Source organism: Mixophyes fleayi, chromosome 3, assembly GCF_038048845.1.
Source record: "Mixophyes fleayi isolate aMixFle1 chromosome 3, aMixFle1.hap1, whole genome shotgun sequence".
In the NCBI taxonomy this organism is placed as follows: Eukaryota; Metazoa; Chordata; class Amphibia; order Anura; family Limnodynastidae; genus Mixophyes; species Mixophyes fleayi.
The window spans coordinates 112,889,007-112,908,992 of NC_134404.1; the positions used below are offsets into that span (position 1 = coordinate 112,889,007).

General features: G+C 46.0%; 1 protein-coding gene across 1 annotated transcript in view; it reads left to right on the forward strand.

Annotated features, from left to right (window-relative positions):
* Positions 1 to 8,797: 8,797 nt before the first annotated feature.
* The window catches only part of LOC142142747 (actin-like protein 6A), a 79,888-nt gene continuing 68,699 nt past the window's right edge, over positions 8,798 to 19,986 (forward strand). Inside the window, exon 1 of the mRNA XM_075200578.1 lies at positions 8,798 to 8,885. Coding sequence (XP_075056679.1) covers positions 8,807 to 8,885 — 79 coding nt within the window. The 5' untranslated portion in view covers positions 8,798 to 8,806. The remainder of the gene's footprint in view (positions 8,886 to 19,986) is intronic.

Here is a 19,986-nt window from a genome sequence, read left to right on the forward strand (position 1 = left end):
GTTAGCTTTGACAGCGTGGCTACTGAGACCCTAATACTCAAAGCTAGGGGGCTCTCACAGCAGGTAATTGCAACCATGATCAGGGCCAGAAAGCCTTCATCGTCTTCGATATACTACAGGGTTTGGAAGGCATATATTATGTGGTGCGAATCTAAGGGATTCCACACTTCCAGATTTTACCTCCCCCGCTTACTAGACTTCTTACAAGACGGCCTAGGTAAGGGCCTCCGCCTAGGGTCACTCAAGGTACAAGTATCGGCTCTGTCCGTATACTTTCAGAAGAAGATAGCAGACTACACAGACATTAAAACATTTCTGCAGGGGGTTCTACACATACAGCCCCCATTTTGTCATCCAGTAGAGCCTTGGGACCTCAACGTGGTCCTTGGGGCCCTCACCAAGTCCCCGTTTGAATCTTTACACTCGGTAACATTGAGGCACCTCACTTGGAAGACTGCATTTCTCTATGCTCTAGCGTCAGCGCGTAGAGTGTCGGAACTAGGGGCGCTTCGCTGTGACCCCCCCCCATTTCTCATTTTCCATTCAGACAGGGTGGTACTTCGCACAAAGCCCTTGTTCAGCCCTAAGGTAGTTTCCAGATTCCACCTGAACCAAGAGATTGTGGTTCGGCGTTCAAGGTCAGCAAAGACTCCCAAGAGGAGGCTTTACAGTTACTTGATGTAGTCCGAGCACTACAGTGTTATATAGACCGCACGGCTCCTTTTAGAAAGACTACAGATCTATTTGTCCTCTATGAGGCCCAAAAAAGGGGGTGGCCAGCTTCAAGGCAATCAATTGCCCGCTGGATTACATCCACAATTCGAGAGGCCTACATCACGGCCTCGCAGCTCGTCCCGCAAAGGTTAAAAGCGCATTCTACCAGAGCAGTAGGCGCCTCTTGGGCAGCTAGACACGGCGCGTCAGCGGAACAGTTGTGTAAAGCGGCGACATCGTCCTCTGTCCAAACCTTCACCAGGTTTTACAGGTTACAAGGCTTCGTGTTGGCCGATGCAAGCTTTGGCCGCAGAATTTTATGCGCAGCTGGTCCAGAGCAATCCCTCCCTTGAGGAAGCTTTGGTATATCCCCAATGGCAGGAAAGAGAAAATAGGATTTTTACTTACCATAAAATCCATTTCTCTGACTCCATTGGGGGACACTGCGCACCCTCCCTTGCTCTGTATATAGTTCTGTGTGTGAAAAGTATTATCATATGTTTCTATAATTTAAGACCTTCCAGGTATTATCACCTCCTTTCCTCTCATGCTTGGTTAGTCAAAACTGAGGAATTCACAGGAGAGGAGGGGCATAGTAGAGGAGGAGAGCAAAGATCTACTAGTAGATAAAGTGACAAAGACTCCTGGACCCACTACTATACCCCAATGTCTCGCAGTGTCCCCCAATGGAGGCAGAGAAATGGATTTTACGGTAAGTAAAAATCTTATTTTTTTGGGCTGCACCCATATTGTGGAATTCCCTCCCTCACACAGTAAGACTTTCCTCCAGTCTTCAAACTTTCAAGTGTTCTTTGAAAACCCACCTCTTCAGACAAGCTTATATTCCTCAACCAGTATCTTAATCTCCCTAGGTTACCCTATTACCACCCTCTGCACAGCTAACACAAGACAACAACCCTCTGACCAACATTGCTGTGTGACTGATCACACAGCCAACTCAACACTTTTTACCTTTGCATTCTAGCTGGACCAATGTGCAATATGATGTAGCACGTGCCCTTGTGTTTCAAACTCCCATTGTCCCTCAGAGTGTAAGCTTGCGAGCAGGGCCCTCTTACCTCTCTGTAAGTATTACCCAGTATTATTTTATTACTGTTTGTTACCAATTGTAAAGTGCTACGGAATGTGGCGCTATATAAACGATGATGGGTATGTGTAGGAGCTGTTTGTCACCAGTTACCACTTGAGGTTTACAGTTTGACTTTGCTCAAAGTACTGACATGGACTGCACGGTGGGGAAAGTTTCACATATTTTGGCCAACTGAGGACATCCACACTCCCACATACACCATACGTAGCCATGGAGGTTACAACCACTGTGTAAAATGTCAACAAATTTGATCTCTCTTGAATGCTGTTATGTGGTTCTTTCATTTTCATTTTTCACCCACGACCAGTTACAATCTTTCTGCTGATGGCTCAGTCATAAGGCATGTGATGCAGTCATGCTTTTCGAGCATCCAGCATATTTGGATAAACTTGATCATGTGCTTCTCCACAATTTGGATCTCCTTTCTATTCCAGTTTTATCTCCACACTTCTTTACAACGTGAAAGGAAGCCGTTTGGTCCATTACAACTGTGTGAAATACAGAGATGGCAAAGTGCTTTTGCATAATAAAACTGTCTGCTACACTGACCTGTGGAAGCCTTGGCTGGGCACTGGTCCTGTGTTGCTGGGTTCCTACACTGTCTTTTTTTTCTGACGTGGAAGTGTTGACTGAATGCTTGACCACTTGCCCATCTGTTATGTGATTTCTCATCATATGACCTTTCACTCTGTAGCTGGACCGGTTCTGAAAAGAAACAGATATGTAAATGACTGAGGTAAAAGTCAAAACCATACATCAGAAACAAGATTTCCAACTTACCATCCGGATCAATTTCCATCCTGTAAAAATTCTTGCCTTTGAGTTTAGCCAGTCTGTCAATCTCAAGAGCCATTAAAAGTTTTCTGATCTTGGCTAGTTGGAGGGTACCTTATGGGAGGTGGTAATACTGCAGGTCCACCCTGATGTCATGCCTGAGGAAGTCTGCCAACTGATCCAGTTCTGTGTCGTTTAAGTTGACCTTTAAAAGAGCGGCAACCTGCTTTTGAAGCTTTGTAGAAGACAGCGTGTGTGGATGTTTGTCCCCACACTCTCGGACAAGCAGACGTATGCAATTGGAGCCTCTGAAGTGTGACAAAATAGCTAGTCTGCAAACATATAGACATTTTGGGTAGCCTCTCCACATTCTTCATGCTTCCAGTTCCATTGCACCTTACATGGCTGGTGTCAGCAGGATGGGGAGCGGCAGGCGGCTAAAAGGGGTGGGGGCCTCACGGGGGAATGGCCCATTCCCTTAATCCAGCCCTGGACCCAGGTTACTTCAGTCTCTTTATGGTGAACATGCTCCATATGTCGGGCTATTTTTGAGAGAGGCTTCTCACAGTACAGGCAGTACTGTTTTGTGTTATATGCCCTGGAGTCATCACTGTTTTTGCATAGCGTTCAGACAAACACCGCACTAACTTTCCAACCTTTATTGTTTAAAACGTTGCTGCCATTGGGTTGAGTGCTTGAGAATTTCATGACCCAGGCAGGGCCGGATTAACCTGAGGTCTAACTGGACTACAGCCCAGGGGCCTCGGGCATCCAGTGGGTCCTTGACAGAACTCAGCAGCATTATTGTGACTTGCAGGGACAGAGTATATCAGTAAGGTCCCCTGCATTGACTAGCCTTGGTAAGCTTTGTCGGGACCTGAGTTTTTTGTCCCCACTACGACCAAGGACCCCAAAGTGTTGGTGTGTAAACAGGTCAATGTCCCCACAAGTATAGGAATGCAAGTGCACACAAATAAATATGCACACATAATCTTAGTACCCACTTAATTAGGTATACCTGCTTGTTAATGCAAATATATAATAAATCACTCACGTGGAAGCAAATACATAAAAGCAGACATGGGAAAGAGGTGCAGTTGTTGTTCAGACCAAACACTATAATGGGGAGGAAATGTAATGTAAGTGACTTTGACTGTGCATTGATTGTTGGTGCTAGACGTGGTGAAAGAAACTAGTGATCCCCTGCAATTTTCACGTATTACAATCCCTAGAGTTTATAGAGAATAGTGCACAAACAAAAACATCCACTGAGCAGCAGTTCTTTGGGCGAAAATGCCTTGTTAATGAGAAATGTCAGAGGAGAATAGCCAGACTTATTCAAGGTGAGAGGGAAGTGATGGTAACTCAAATAACCATTCGTTATAACAGTGGCAGGCAAAGAGCATCTCTAAATGCACAGCATGTTAAACCTTAAAGTGGATGGGTTACATCTGCAGAAGACCACTCCAGATTCCATTTCTGCCAGCTAAGAACAGGAAAGTGAGGCGACAGCAGGCACAGGCTTGCCAAAACTGGACAGTTTAAGATTGGAAAAATGCCCTCTGCTGTGACATGCAGATGTTAGGGTCAAAATTTGGCATAGATAACATGAATCCATGGATCCATCCATCCATGTATCAATGTTGCAGGCTGGTGGTGGTGTTTTCTTGGGCCCCTTGATAATTTGAGTATTGTTTTAATGCCACAGCCTACATGATTATTGTTGTTGACCACATGCATCCCTTTATTGACACAGTCTGCCAATCTTATAATGACTACTGTCAGCAGAATATCATTCCATGTCACAAAGCACACGTCATCTCAAACTGCTTTCACAAACATGACAAAGAGTTCAATGTATTCCAAAGGCCACCACAGTCTCTATATCTCAATCCAAAAGAGCACATGTGGAATGAGGTGGAACAGGAGATTTGAAGCATAAATGTGAAGCAAACAAATTTGCAGAAACTGAGTGGTGCTATCATGACAACATGGAACAGTATCTCTAAGGCAAGTTTCCAGCACCTTGTTGAATCCATTCCATGAAGAATTGAGGCTGTTCTGGGGGCAAAGATGTACCTAATAAAGTGGTCTAATAAACTGCACATCATATACTAAAGATAATGTCACTGAACCCCAAAACAGAATGTTACTTCTCGTGTTTAATAAACCACATATATTTGGTGCACGTATAAAGGTACAAAACCAAAACTCCTCTGCATTTTAATAAAGCCTCATTGCTTATACACTATCTATTAATTAAAGACTACAGATCCAGAAAAGCAGAAATATCCCAATCTTACTCCATCTGCAAATCCAGATGTAATAAGATATTAGTATTTTTTGTAAAAAATTAATTATCTTGTGAAATTTAATATTCAACTTATTCAATTGCAGAGGCAGACTTCAAACTACACTCTGACTTCCCCTTCTGGTGTTTGACCTCTGTTTCTGTGCTGCTTATACAATTTTTTTAAAAAGAAAAAAGAAACCTATTTTGTTGGCAAATAATTATGGTCATACTTACCAACTTTTTTCAGTTGGTGTCCGGGAGACTCTCTGTGGCAGGTAGGCGTGCGGGGGGCGGGGCTTCAAAATCGTGTCATTTCCTGCGATTCCCGATCCTGCGATTCCGGAGAATCGCGGCATTTTGGCACTAATTCGGGCAGATGCGGGAGATTGCCACACTCTCCTGGGAGTCCGGGAGACCCCACCCCGAAATGCGGGGAGTCTCCCGGACATTCGGGAAAGTTGGCAAGTATGATTATGCTGCTATAACCTTAAAAGCTTGTTGATTGTGATTCATTTTGAAAACTAGACCCTGCATTGAATTATTCATCTAGAGGATATTTAAGCATTTTAATGACCTTGTGATCTTGTGATCTTTTTTTAAAATAAATTTAATTAAAAGTTAGTGCTGGACAGTGGAAATAGTATGTTTTTTACATCTTGCAGCACAGCGGCTTATGGGTTAGCACTTCTTCCTCACAGCACTGGGGTCATGAGTTCAATTCCTCACTCAGGCAAGCAAAGATAAGTGGCAAATCTGTTAAAAAGGACAACTTGCTAGACATATTCTGAGAGTGGTTCTATAAGAATTGCATGGCTTGTTGGGCAAAATGCACCATTGAGCTAAGTTGTAAAGATGTTAACAATTAATGGACTTAACTGTGTGGAGTTTGTATGTTCTCCCTGTGTTTGCGTGGGTTTCCTCCAGGTGCTCCTGTTTCCTCCCACACTCCAAAAATTGGAATCCCTACTCTGCCTGGATACCAGAATCACTTACAGAATAACTAGAATTCATTAAGTGGTATTTTTAAAACCATACTTGCCTATTAATTATCATAGCTTCATTGTAAACATCTTTACACCTTAGCCCAATGGTGCATTTTTTCCAACAAGCCATGCAACTCTTATAGAACCATTCTCAGGGCCTGATCAACCACTAGGCTGACCAGGCCTGCAGCCTGGGGCGCTGGGTCCCGGGGGGGCGCGGCACTGTGGGTATTTTTTTTTTTCGGGGTGGGGGAGGGCTTGACGATCAAAAGCATTGGTGGTCAGTGGTTAGCAACACACAGCCAATCGCCAGGCTGCCTGTTGCTGTGCAGCAGACAGGAAGCAGGACGTCTTCACTTCCTATCTGCTGATCTGAGGAGAGGAGCGACGCTGCCACAACTACAGGTAAGTGAAGGGGGGAACTGCCCTGCATATCTATAGGGAGGGGGGGGAACTGCCCTGCATATCTATAGGGAGGGGGGGGGAAACTGCCCTGCATATCTATAGGGAGGGGGGGGGGGGAACTGCCCTGCATATCTATAGGGAGGGGGGAACTGCCCTGCATATCTATAGGGAGGGGGGGGAACTGCCCTGCATATCTATAGGGAGGGGGGGGGGAACTGCCCTGCATATCTATAGGGAGGGGGGGGGGGAACTGCCCTGCATATCTATAGGGAGGGGGGGGGGAACTGCCCTGCATATCTATAGGGAGGGGGGGGGGGGGAACTGCCCTGCATATCTATAGGGAGGGGGGGGGGGGGAACTGCCCTGCATATCTATAGGGAGGGGGGGGGAGAAATGCCCTGCATATCTATAGGGAGGGGGGAACTGCCCTGCATATCTATAGGGAGGGGGGGGAACTGCCCTGCATATCTATAGGGAGGGGGGGGAACTGCCCTGCATATCTATAGGGAGGGGGGGGGGAACTGCCCTGCATATCTATAGGGAGGGGGGGGGGAACTGCCCTGCATATCTATAGGGAGGGGGGGGGGAACTGCCCTGCATATCTATAGGGAGGGGGGGTGGAACTGCCCTGCATATCTATAGGGAGGGGGGGGGGGAACTGTCCTGCATATCTATAGGGACGGGGGGGGGGGAACTGTCCTGCATATCTATAGGGAGGGGGGGAACTGCCCTGCATATCTATAGGGAGGGGGGGAACTGCCCTGCATATCTATAGGGAGGGTGAGAACTGCCCTGCATATCTATAGGGAGGGGGAACTGCCCTGCATATCTATAGGGAGGGGGGGGGGAACTGCCCTGCATATCTATAAGGAGGGGGGGAACTGCCCTGCATATCTATAGGGAGGGTGAGAACTGCCCTGCATATCTATAGGGAGGGGGAACTGCCCTGCATATCTATAGGAAGGGGGGGGAACTGCCCTGCATATCTATAAGGGAGGGGGGGAACTACCCTGCATAGTCTATAGAGAGGGGGGGGGGAACTACCCTGCATATCTATAGGGAGGAAGGGGGGACTACCTGCATATCTATAGGGAGGGAGAGGGGGACTGTCATACAAATCTATAGGGTGGGAGGGGGGGCTGCCATGAAAATCTATAGGGAGGTAGAGAGGTTGATATGTATGAAGGAGGGCAGAGGAGGGGGGCTGATATATGTGACTGGAGGAGTTTTGATGTGACGGGGGGGGGATAGCTAGCTAGCAGAGTGGAGGTAAGGAAAATAGCTGCAAGGGGGATGGATGCAGGGTGGGAGGTAAAGAAAATGGCTGCAGCAGGGGGTTAAGGAAAATGGCTGTGGGGGGGGGTTGTGGTTAAGGAAAATGGCTGCAGGGGGTATTTAAAAAATAGAGCAGCTTTGGGGGCAGAATCTCATGATTGTGTGGTGGTCACATGGGTGGTCTCAGCAATCACTAGAATACTAAATATTAGTGAGATGGGGCTGGTAGAGGTTTGTATTTGATTGACAACAAATATTCAGATATTGCTTATATATGCCTGTCCAATGGGGTACTTTTAGCTGGCCATAATGGAGTGTTTTGTTTTAACTAAAGGGCCTAATCATTCAGGGTTTGCATTATAATACATTTTTGCATTTTCAAAAAAGGACGCCAACTTTCCAGAAGCCAGCGAGAGGATAACAAAGTTGCAAGAGAGAAGAGCAAGGACAGGTAAGAGACAATGGCACAATCTGTCTAAATTTGAATGCTGGAGAATACACCTGAACATTCATATTCAGGAGTGTTCCTATACACCTATATATTCGGAGGAGGGGGGCGGGGGGGGGCGCTGCGGCCCGTATTAGCCTAAGGGCGGCCAGAACCCTTAATCAGGCCCTGACCATTCTCATAGGGAGTTCAATTCCCCCGAACACAACACAGCATTAAGCATATTACCGTTAATATGGACTTCTGCTCACAGCTCACGGAGCCGCAAGCAAAAATCCAGCATTGAAATGACCGTACTAACAGTAATTATGCGCATTATTACTGTAGGAACGGTAATAGTGTGCAGGCCGTGTTACTTTTCACAGCAACGCAAATTCTCCTTTTTAACGTATTTGCCACTTATCTGTGCTTTGCTCATTGCCTGAGTGAGGTACGAGCTCCAGTAAAGGTATCATTTTGTTCTTTACTGACGTGCCAGTGACCCAGTGACCCAACTACTTGCGACCCAAAGTCACCTGATATACAGGTGACAATTAGACATGCCGCCCATCAATAGGCTTATCCTGCGTCTGCACAACTACCCATTTTGTCTGTAGTTTTGTACAGATAAACTACTTCATGTTAGTAAACCTATTTGCAGCACTCAACTACACCTTTTTTTTTTTTGTGATTGCATCACATCTTATCAAAATACAGCACTTTATTACTGCCATGTTCTATCTACTGCCCTGATAACGCCTGGTGTGAGACTGTGTGGGTGTATCCTGCAATATAACTGGATTGTCCTGCCTCTTACATAGTGAATGATCTCATACAAAGCAGGCACTCGGTACTGGGACATTTGTGTGGAACTAGAGAAGAGTGCAGTCATGTACAATGAAGGTAAGGAAGTGGAGAATACTATAAATCATCTTTAATGTAGTCATTCCATTCTCATAACTGCTTTTTCTTATTACATAGGCTTTGTAGTGAGTGATCTGTTTGCACATATCAAGGTGAACCATTCATCATAATCAGCAGCAGCAGCTATTTATATAGCACCACTAATTCCGCAGCGTTGTACAGAGAACTCAACCATTTCATCTATACTGACTATGTGAAAAGAAGACTAACTTAGTTGTGTTCATTCTGGTGCAGTTTTATAGGAAAGGGATCACCTTGCACTATTTCATCTCATTTTTACCAATGCAACAAATAAATGACATATTCAAAATACTGTACATATAATTTATTCATCAATTGCAAAGTACAGGTGGCAGCCTGTGGCTATCCAGCTGTCATGGAACTGCAATTCCCAGCATGTTCTACCAGAGACAGGCTACAGGACATTCTGGGACTGATAGTCCCACAGCAGTTAGAGGGATTTAGGTTGCCTACCTTTAGCAACAGGTTAATGTGTCCTAGAAATTGCGCAGCTTTGTATTATTTCTCTGTACTAGAGTATGATGTATTGGAGTTCTGTTATTTATATTTAGTGGAAACTACTTAAGCAGTTAACTGTAGAGTAAACAGGAATGTGAAAACATAAGTCTAATTTGACTGTTCATTTATGATATACACTGACCTGAGACGCAGAGTACAGACATGAGACACAGAGTACAGACATGAGACACAGTGTACAGACAGGCAACACAGTGTACAGAGATATGGAGTACAGACATGAAACACATGATACAGTGTACAGATATGAGATACAGACTACAAACATGAAACACATTGTACAGACATGAGATACAGAGTAAAGACATGAGACACAGTGTACAGATGTGAGACAGAGAGTACAGACATAAAACACAGTGCACAGATATGAGATACAGAGTACAGACATGAAACACAGTGCACAGATGTGAGACACAGTGTACAGACATGAGACACAGAGTACAGACAGCAACACAGTGTACAGATATGAGATATGGAGTACAGACATGAAACACATTGTACAGACATGAGATACAGAGTACAGACATGAGACACAGTGTACAGATGTGAGACACAGAGTACAGACAGGCAACACAGTGTACAGATATGAGATATGGAGTACAGACATGAAACACAGTGCACAGATGTGAGACACAGTGTACAGACATGAGACACAGAGTACAGACTAGGGATGAGCGCACTCGGATTTATGAAATCCGAGCCCACCCGAACGTTTGCGGATCCGAGTCGGATCCGAGACAGATCCGGGTATTGGCGCCAAATTCAAAAGTGAAACTGAGGCTCTGACTCATAATCCCGTTGTCGGATCTCGCGATACTCGGATCCTATAAATTCCCCGCTAGTCGCCGCCATCTTCACTCGGGCATTGATCAGGGTAGAGGGAGGGTGTGTTAGGTGGTCCTCTGTGCTGTTAGTTCTGTGCTGTTTAGTTCTGTTCTGTGCTGTGCTGTGCTGTGCTGTGCTGTGTTCTGCAGTATCAGTCCAGTGGTGCTGTGTGCTGTGCTCTGTCCTTCTGAGGTCAGTGGGTGCTGCTGGGTCCTGTGCTGTGTCCTGTTCAGTCCAGTGGTGCTGTGTCCTGTGCTCTGTGCTTCTAAGGGCATAGTTTTTTCCCCACTATTCCCAAGTTTTTTAAAAATTAAAAAAAGTAAAAAAAAATAAAAAATTAAAAAAAAAAAAAAAATATATAATAATTATAACCAAATTTGCAAAACCAATCCAGCAGTATAAGTCCATTGGTACTGCAATATTACCAAGTTCACACATTCTGCAGTATCTTGTGCTACATATAATGGAGACCAAAAATTTGGAGGATAAAGTAGGGAAAGATCAAGACCCACTTCCTCCTAATGCTGAAGCTGCTGCCACTAGTCATGACATAGACGATGAAATGCCATCAACGTCGTCTTCCAAGCCCGATGCCCAATCTCGTAGTACCGGGCATGTAAAATCCAAAAAGCCCAAGTTAAGAAAAAGTAGCAAAAAGAGAAACTTTAAATCATCTGAGGAGAAACGTAAAGTTGCCAATATGCCATTTACGACACGGAGTGCAAGGAACGGCTTAGGCCCTGGCCCGTGTTCATGACTAGTAGTTCAGCTTCACCCACGGATCTTAGCCCTCCTCCTCCTCCCCCCCCCTACAAAAAATTGAAGAGAGTTATGCTGTCAGCAACAAAACAGCAAACAACTCTGCCTTCTAAAGAGAAATTATCACAAATCCCCAAGGCGAGTCCAAGGGTAGTGTTGGTGGTTGTCAAGCCTGACCTTCCCATCACTGTACGGGAAGAGGTGGCTCGGGAGGAGGCTATTGATGATGTAGCTGGCGCTGTGTAGGAACTTGATGATGAGGATGGTGATGTGGTTATTGTAAATGAGGCACCAGGGGGGGAAACAGCTGATGTCCATGGGATGAAAAAGCCCATCGTCATGCCTGGTCAGAAGACCAAAAAATGCACCTCTTCGGTCTGGAGTTATTTTTATCCAAATCCAGACAACCAATGTATGGCCATATGTAGCTTATGTAAAGCTCAAATAAGCAGGGGTAAGGATCTTGCCCACCTAGGAACATCCTCCCTTATACGTCACCTGAATAACCTTCATAGTTCAGTGGTTAGTTCAGGAACTGGGGCTAGGACCCTCATCGGTACAGGGACACCTAAATCCCGTGGTCCAGTTGGATACACACCAGCAACACCCTCCTCGTCAGCTTCCTCCACAATCTCCATCAGATTCAGTCCTGCAGCCCAAGTCAGCAGCCAGACTGAGTCCTCCTCAATACGGGATTCATCCGAGGAATCCTGCAGCGGTACGCCTACTACTGCCACTGCTGCTGTTGCTGCTGTTAGTCGGTCATCTTCCCAGAGGGGAAGTCGTAAGACCGCTAAGTCTTTCACAAAACAATTGACCGTCCAACAGTCGTTTGCCATGACCACAAAATACGATAGTAGTCACCCTATTGCAAAGCGTATAACTGCGGCTGTAACTGCAATGTTGGTGTTAGACGTGCGCCCGGTGTCCGCCATCAGTGGAGTGGGATTTAGAGGGTTGATGGAGGTATTGTGTCCCCGGTACCAAATCCCCTCGAGATTCCACTTCACTAGGCAGGCGATACCAAAAATGTACAGAGAAGTACAATCAAGTGTCCTCAGTGCTCTTAAAAATGCGGTTGTACCCACTGTCCACTTAACCACGGACATGTGGACAAGTGGTTCTGGGCAAACGAAGGACTATATGACTGTGACAGCCCACTGGTTAGATGCATCCCCTTCCGCAGCAACAGCAACAGCTGCATCAGTAGCAGCATCTACAAAATGGCTGCTCATGCAAAGGCAGGCAACATTGTGCATTACAGGCTTTAATAAGAGGCACAACGCTGACAACATATTAGAGAAAATGAGGGAAATTATCTCCCAGTGGCTTACCCCACTTAGACTCTCATGGGGATTTGTGGTGTCAGACAATGCCAGTAACATTGTGCGGGCATTAAATATGGGCAATTTCCAGCACGTCCCATGTTTTGCCCACACCATTAATTTGGTGGTGCAGCATTACCTCAAGAGTGACAGGGGTGTGCAGGAGATGCTTGCGGTGGCGCGCAAAATTGCTGGACACTTTCGGCATTCAGCCAGTGCCTACCGCAGACTAGAGGCACATCAAAAAAGCATGAACCTGCCCTGCCATCACCTCAAGCAAGAGGTTGTGACGCGCTGGAACTCCACCCTCTATATGCTGCAGAGGATGGAGGAGCAGCAAAAGGCCATTCAAGCCTACACAGCCACCTACGACATAGGCAAAGGAGTGGGGATGCGCCTCAGTCAAGCGCAGTGGAGACTGATTTCCGTGGTGTGCAAGGTTCTGCAGCCATTTGAACTTGCCACACGAGAAGTCAGTTCCGACACTGCCAGCTTGAGTCAGGTCATTCCCCTGATCAGGCTGTTGCAGAAGCAGCTGGAGAAAGTGAGGGAGGAGCTGGTAAGCCATTGCGATTACACCAAGCATGTAGCTCTTGTGGATGTAGCCCTTCGTACGCTTTGCCAGGATCCGAGGGTGGTCACTCTTTTAAAGTCAGAGGAATACATTCTGGCCACCGTGCTCGATCCTCGGTTTAAAGCGTATGTTGTGTCTCTGTTTCCGGCGGACACAAGTCTACAGCGGTGCAAAGACCTGCTGGTCAGGAGATTGTCCTCTGAAGAGGACCGTGACATGCCAACAGCTCCACCCTCATTTTCTTCCACATCTATGGCTGCGAGGAAAAAGCTCAGTTTTCCCAAAAGAGGCACTGGCGGGGATGCTGATAACATCTGGTCCGGACTGAAGGACCTGCCAACCATTGCAGACATGTCTACTCTCGCTGCATTGGATGCTGTCACAATAGAAAAAATTGTGGATGATTACTTTGCTGACACCATCCAAGTAGACATGTCAGACAGTCCATATTGTTACTGGCAGGAAAAAAAGGCAGTTTGGAAGCCCCTGTACAAACTGGCTCTATTTTACCTGAGTTGTCCCCCCTCCAGTGTGTACTCGGAAAGAGTTTTTAGTGCAGCGGGGAACCTGGTCAGTGAGCGGCGAAGGAGGTTGCTTCCTCATAACGTTGAAAAAATGATGTTTATAAAAATGAATAATCAATTCCTCAATGAAGTACAGCACTGCCCTCCAGATACTACAGAGGGACCTGTGGTTGTGGAGTCCAGCGGGGACGAATTGATAATGTGTGATGAGGAGGAAGTACACACTGTAGGGGGAGAGGAATCAGAGGTTGAGGATGAGGACGACATCTTGCCTCAGTAGAGCCTGTTTAGTCTGTACAGGGAGAGATGAATAGCTTTTTTGGTGTGGGGGCCCAAACAAACCAATCATTTCAGCCAAAGTTGTTTGGTAGGCCCTGTCGCTGAAATGATTGGTTTGTTAAAGTGTGCATGTCCTATTTCAACAACATAAGGGTGGGTGTGAGGGCCCAAGGACAATTCCATCTTGGAACTTTTTTTTTTGCATTATATGACCAATCAACAGTCGTTTGCCATGTTCAAAAAGTAAAACCAAATGTAAAAAAATTCAAGAAATTAAACCAAAAGTAAAATGCCGTGTCATAATTTAAAACAAGAGGTATTGACGTGCTCTAAAACTACTGTATTGTTGTTTATATTTTATAAACACTACACTTGAAAGCTTGAGTCTTTCAATAGAAAAGTAACTGTCCATTGCATGAATATTTGCAACAGGGACAATTTTAGGGTTAAGAAAGTCAACTAATAACACTTCGACGCTGTCTGTCTTTATAAACACTACACTTGGAAGTTGGAGGAGGTATTGTGGCCCCGGCACAAAATTTACTACCGGGGCCACTCCACTGTGCAGTCCATATTTAGGTGTATCAGATATTAAACAACGGTGACAGTTGATGCCCAATTTTTTAATTATATTGTGGCCTCGGTACCAAATTGTGTACCGGGGCCACCACACTACGCAGTCCAGATACTTGTTTGGTGGAATTCAGACCAGTTGAGGGTTTTATTATTATATTGTGTGGACCACTCTATCTATACCACACTACAACTCTATACCACTCTATTTCATACTTTAATTCTATTTCATACTTTAATTCTATTTCATACTTTAATTCTATTTCATACTTTAATTCTATTTCATACTTTAATTCTATTTCATACTTTAATTCTATTACTAATTAATTACCATAAAGAGGAACAAAATAAACCAATTTTACCAAAAGTATAATATGACTTAGACTTACAAACACTACACTTGAAAGATCGTGCCTTTAAATGAAAAAGTCAGTCTTCATTGCACGACTATGTGCAACAGGGACAGTTTTTTGGGTTTACAAAGTCAAACAATAACACTTTGACCCTGTCTGTCTGGGATCTCAATGACGAATTGTCTGTACCATGTTTGGAGGAGGTATTGTGGCCCCGGTATCAAATTGGGTACCGGGGCCACCCCACTATGCAGTCCAGATACTTGTTTGGTGGAATTCAGACACGTGGAGGGTTTTTTAATTATATTGTGGCCTCGGTACCAAATTGTGTACCGGGGCCACCACACTACGCAGTCAAGATAGATAGATGCGTATTGCGTATCATAGATAAAGTACATTCAGTGGTGTGGGGCAAATTGAAAAATATTCAAAATGCACTGACATTATCAAAAACAAGAGGTTGTCACACGCTAAAACTCCAACATGTATATGATGGAGAGGATGGAGGAGCAGCCGTATGTGTAGTGTAATGCAGATCTGTTGAAGGTTTTTTATATATTTTATTGTGGTGCCCAGTGCCCACTCCTCTACGCAGTCCAGGTACAATTATTGGTGCGAATCATAAAAGTTCAGGGTTTTTAATATATTGTGGTGACCCACTCCTCTACGCAGTCCAGGTACAATTATTGGTGCGAATCATAAAAGTTCAGGGTTTTTAAGATATTGTGGTGACCCACTCCTCTACGCAGTCCAGGTACAATTATTGGTGCGAATCATAAAAGTTCAGGGTTTTTAAGATATTGTGGTGACCCACTCCTCTACGCAGTCCAGGTACAATTATTGGTGCGAATCATAAAAGTTCAGGGTTTTTAAGATATTGTGGTGACCCACTCCTCTACGCAGTCCAGGTACAATTATTGGTGCGAATCATAAAAGTTCAGGGTTTTTAATATATTGTGGTGACCCACTCCTCTACGCAGTCCAGGTACAATTATTGGTGCGATTCATAAAAGTTCAGGGTTTTTAATTTATATTGTGGTGACCCACTCCTCTACGCAGTCCAGGTACAATTATTGGTGCGAATCATAAAAGTTCAGGGTTTTTAATTTATATTGTGGTAACCCACTCCTCTACGCAGTCCAGGTACAATTATTGGTGCGAATCATAAAAGTTCAGGGTTTTTAATATATTGTGGTGACCCACTCCTCTACGCAGTCCAGGTACATTTATTGGTGCGATTCATAAAAGTTCGGGGTTTTTAAGATATTGTGGTGACCCACTCCTCTACGCAGTCCAGGTACATTTATTGGTGCGAATCATAAAAGTTCAGGGTTTTTAATATATATTGTGGTGACCCACTCCTCTACGCAGTCCAGGTACATTTATTGGTGCGAATCATAAAAGTTCAGGGTTTTTAAGATATTGTGGTGACCCACTCCTCTACGCAGTCCAGGTACAATTATTGGTGCGAATCATAAAAGTTCAGGGTTTTTAATATATTGTGGTGACCCACTCCTCTACGCAGTCCAGGTACAATTATTGGTGCGATTCATAAAAGTTCAGGGTTTTTAATTTATATTGTGGTGACCCACTCCTCTACGCAGTCCAGGTACAATTATTGGTGCGAATCATAAAAGTTCAGGGTTTTTAATATATTGTGGTGACCCACTCCTCTACGCAGTCCAGGTACATTTATTGGTGCGATTCATAAAAGTTCGGGGTTTTTAAGATATTGTGGTGACCCACTCCTCTACGCAGTCCAGGTACATTTATTGGTGCGAATCATAAAAGTTCAGGGTTTTTAATATATATTGTGGTGACCCACTCCTCTACGCAGTCCAGGTACATTTATTGGTGCGAATCATAAAAGTTCAGGGTTTTTAATATATATTGTGGTGACCCACTCCTCTACGCAGTCCAGAAAGATACCTTGTTGCAACGTTTTGGACTAATAACTATATTGTGAGGTGTTCAGAATACACTGTAAATTAGTGGAAATGCTTGTTATTGAATGTTATTGAGGTTAATAATAGCCTAGGAGTGAAAATAAGCCCAAAAACTTGATTTTTAAACTTTTTATGTTTTTTTCAAAAAAAATCCGAATCCAATACCTTAAATCCGAACCGAGACCTTTCGTCAAGTGTTTTGCGAGACAAATCCGAACCTCAAAAATAACGAAAATCCGGATCCAAAACACAAAACACGAGACCTCAAAAGTCGCCGGTGCACATCCCTAGTACAGACAGCAACACAGTGTACAGATATGAGATATGGAGTACAGACATGAAACACATTGTACAGACATGAGATACAGAGTACAGACATGAGACACAGTGTACAGATGTGAGACACAGAGTACAGACAGGCAACACAGTGTACAGATATGAGATATGGAGTACAGACATGAAACACATGAGACAGTGTACAGATATGAGATACAGAGTACAAACATGAAACACATTGTACAGACATGAGATACAGAGTAAAGACATGAGACACAGTGTACAGATGTGAGATAGAGTACAGATGTGAGACAGAGAGTACAGACATGAAACACAGTGTACAGATATGAGACACAGTGTACAGACATGAGACACAGAGTACAGATATGAGATATGGAGTACAGACATGAAACACATTGTACAGACATGAGACACAGTGTACAGACATGAGATACAGAGTAAAGACATGAGACACAGTGTACAGATGTGAGATAGAGTACAGATGTGAGACAGAGAGTACAGACATGAAACACAGTGCACAGATGTGAGACACAGTGTACAGACATGAGACACAGAGTACAGACAGCAACACAGTGTACAGATATGAGATATGGAGTACAGACATGAAACACATTGTACAGACATGAGATACAGAGTACAGACATGAGACACAGTGTACAGACATGAGATACAGAGTAAAGACATGAGACACAGTGTACAGATGTGAGATAGAGTACAGATGTGAGACAGAGAGTACAGACATGAAACACAGTGTACAGATATGAGATACAGAGTACAGACATGAAACACAGTGCACAGATGTGAGACACAGTGTACAGAGATGAGACACAGAGTACAGACAGCAACACAGTGTACAGATATGAAATATGGAGTACAGACATGAAACACATTGTACAGATGTAATGTCCCTAAAGGAGATGTGCCTCACAGGGCGACTACCTCCTAATTTACCACGATCCGCGTGGATGACTGGATCCCACCTCGGTCCCGGTTTGGGTTTTCTCCGGACGCCCGCAAGTAACGCCTAAGAGGGAAACACACAGTTAAACCGAGTCTACCAAGTAAGGGCTGTCCGAGACTACGGCAAGGGACGAAGACACGGTCAGTCCAAGCTCCTTGCCGCCTCCTCACTTTTGTTCTTGCCAAGACGCGGGGGACTTCAGGCACTGAAGGCCAAGACTAATCCGAGGACTAATCCCGCCTCAAGTGCCTCACACACCTGCCGGTGAGGGCCTAACCGAAAGGAGGAATCGAGCGTGATACTCACCGGGACACTCCCACTTCCGATCCGGTTCTCCTGCACCTTCCCGACTCCTGCGGATGACAAGACACACAGCCTCCCTCTACGCTCTCCGTGAACTAAGATGGCACCCACAAACTGGACTAACTACAAACGGCGACCCGACCCTAACAACGTTCTAATGGTCGGCAACGCAACTACGTCAAACACTAGGACTAACTAAATGTGGTGCACTAACGGAACTACTAGTTACACGCTACGGGGAACACCAGCCGGTGTTCACAGCCTAAACCGGAGGGCGGTTCCTAACCCCCTCACCCAGGTCTTACCAAGAAGCTGCCTTCTTGCTATGGAGTCACACACAGGCCCCAAGTACGGGTTCTTTAAGCCCGGCTGAGGCTCAGTAAAACAGCACACTAACCCGCGGGCCGACTGCCGCACGGAACAGCCGATCGAACTGAACCGCCCGACTGCCTGTACTCGGGTATCTCACACGTGTCCCTTCGTCCGGAACCACAGGTCCACCTGCACGGAACCGGCCTTGAGGACCCTTGATCAGAACCACGGCCGCCCCTGGAACTGCCTCAAGGTGTGCTGCACTGCCACCAACTCACTCAGCCACCCCCCTTGGGTACCAGTGTGACCCCGGGGACCTAAGGGACAGGGACACTACGTGTGTTCTCCCCTGACTATGTGTATGCTGTTACTTACACTTGTCCCCACACAGCACGGGTTAGCACAGGAAAACCACAGGAAACAAGAGCCTACCTTTAATGGGGGCCTGACGTCTTGCCCCTGGACACAGTTAGAAAGCACACCAAAATACTGTAATGTAAACTACACTCGCCACACAGACAGAATAAATAGATACAGTCTACAGTACTTTGCCGCTACTTACCCGAACACACCGCTGCTAGCCAACCAGCAGGTTGCTACAGCACCACGGGAGCCTACGCTCGACCGTACCTCCTAACCACGTGTGCTCACCTCACACAGGACCGCGCCTACTCTCACGAGGCTCCCACGCCTCTACCTCACACCACCAGGGCCTTAGGCCCTACACACCATGGGTCTCTGCCCAGCTACACACAGAGCCTTCTGCTCTGACTAATGGGCCTCAGCCCCCTCTCTAACCCAGGGCTCTGAGCCCACTCACTAGGGCCTTATGCCCTACTACCTAGGGGTCCTAGCCCCTGCCTGAGGCCTGTGGCCTTCCTAACTGACTGGGGCCTTGTGCCCTTAATAGCAGATGGGCTACCAGCCCCTAACCAGGCCCTATGGCCTTCCTATGGCCTCTAGGCCACTAACTACCTAGGGCCTTGTGCCCTTGTACCTGGGGCTCAGAGTCCCCCTCTCTAACTAACAGGGGCTTGTCCCCTCTATACAGATACTAATGGCCTACTGGCCCACTACCACGTTGGGGCCTAGTGCCCAGGTCCCTGGGCCTTGTGCCCCTACTATAGAGTGCCAACGGGCCTTGTGCCCGACTTTATTATATGTACTGCGGGCGTGGGCCCGGGAGAGGAGTTGCCTGGCAAGGCCTTACCTGGGGCTGTCTTCGGGGAGCTTCTCCTGGACTCCTTCCCCGCCTGCCGCTGCTTCTCTGCTCTGCCGCCGGCTTCTGCTTTTGATCCCGCCGGTCTTCAGGCAGCAGAGGCGCTCTTAGCCCTAACAAGGGCTCTCTGCCGCCACTGCTGGTCTCCGCTGTCTTCGGTTCTTGATCCCGCCGGTCTTCAGGCAGCAGAGGCGCTCTTAGCCCTAACAAGGGCTCTCTGCCGCCACTGCTGGTCTCCGCTGGCTTGTCTTCTGGTCTTGATCCCGCAGCTCTCCGCGACACGTCCTCTTCTG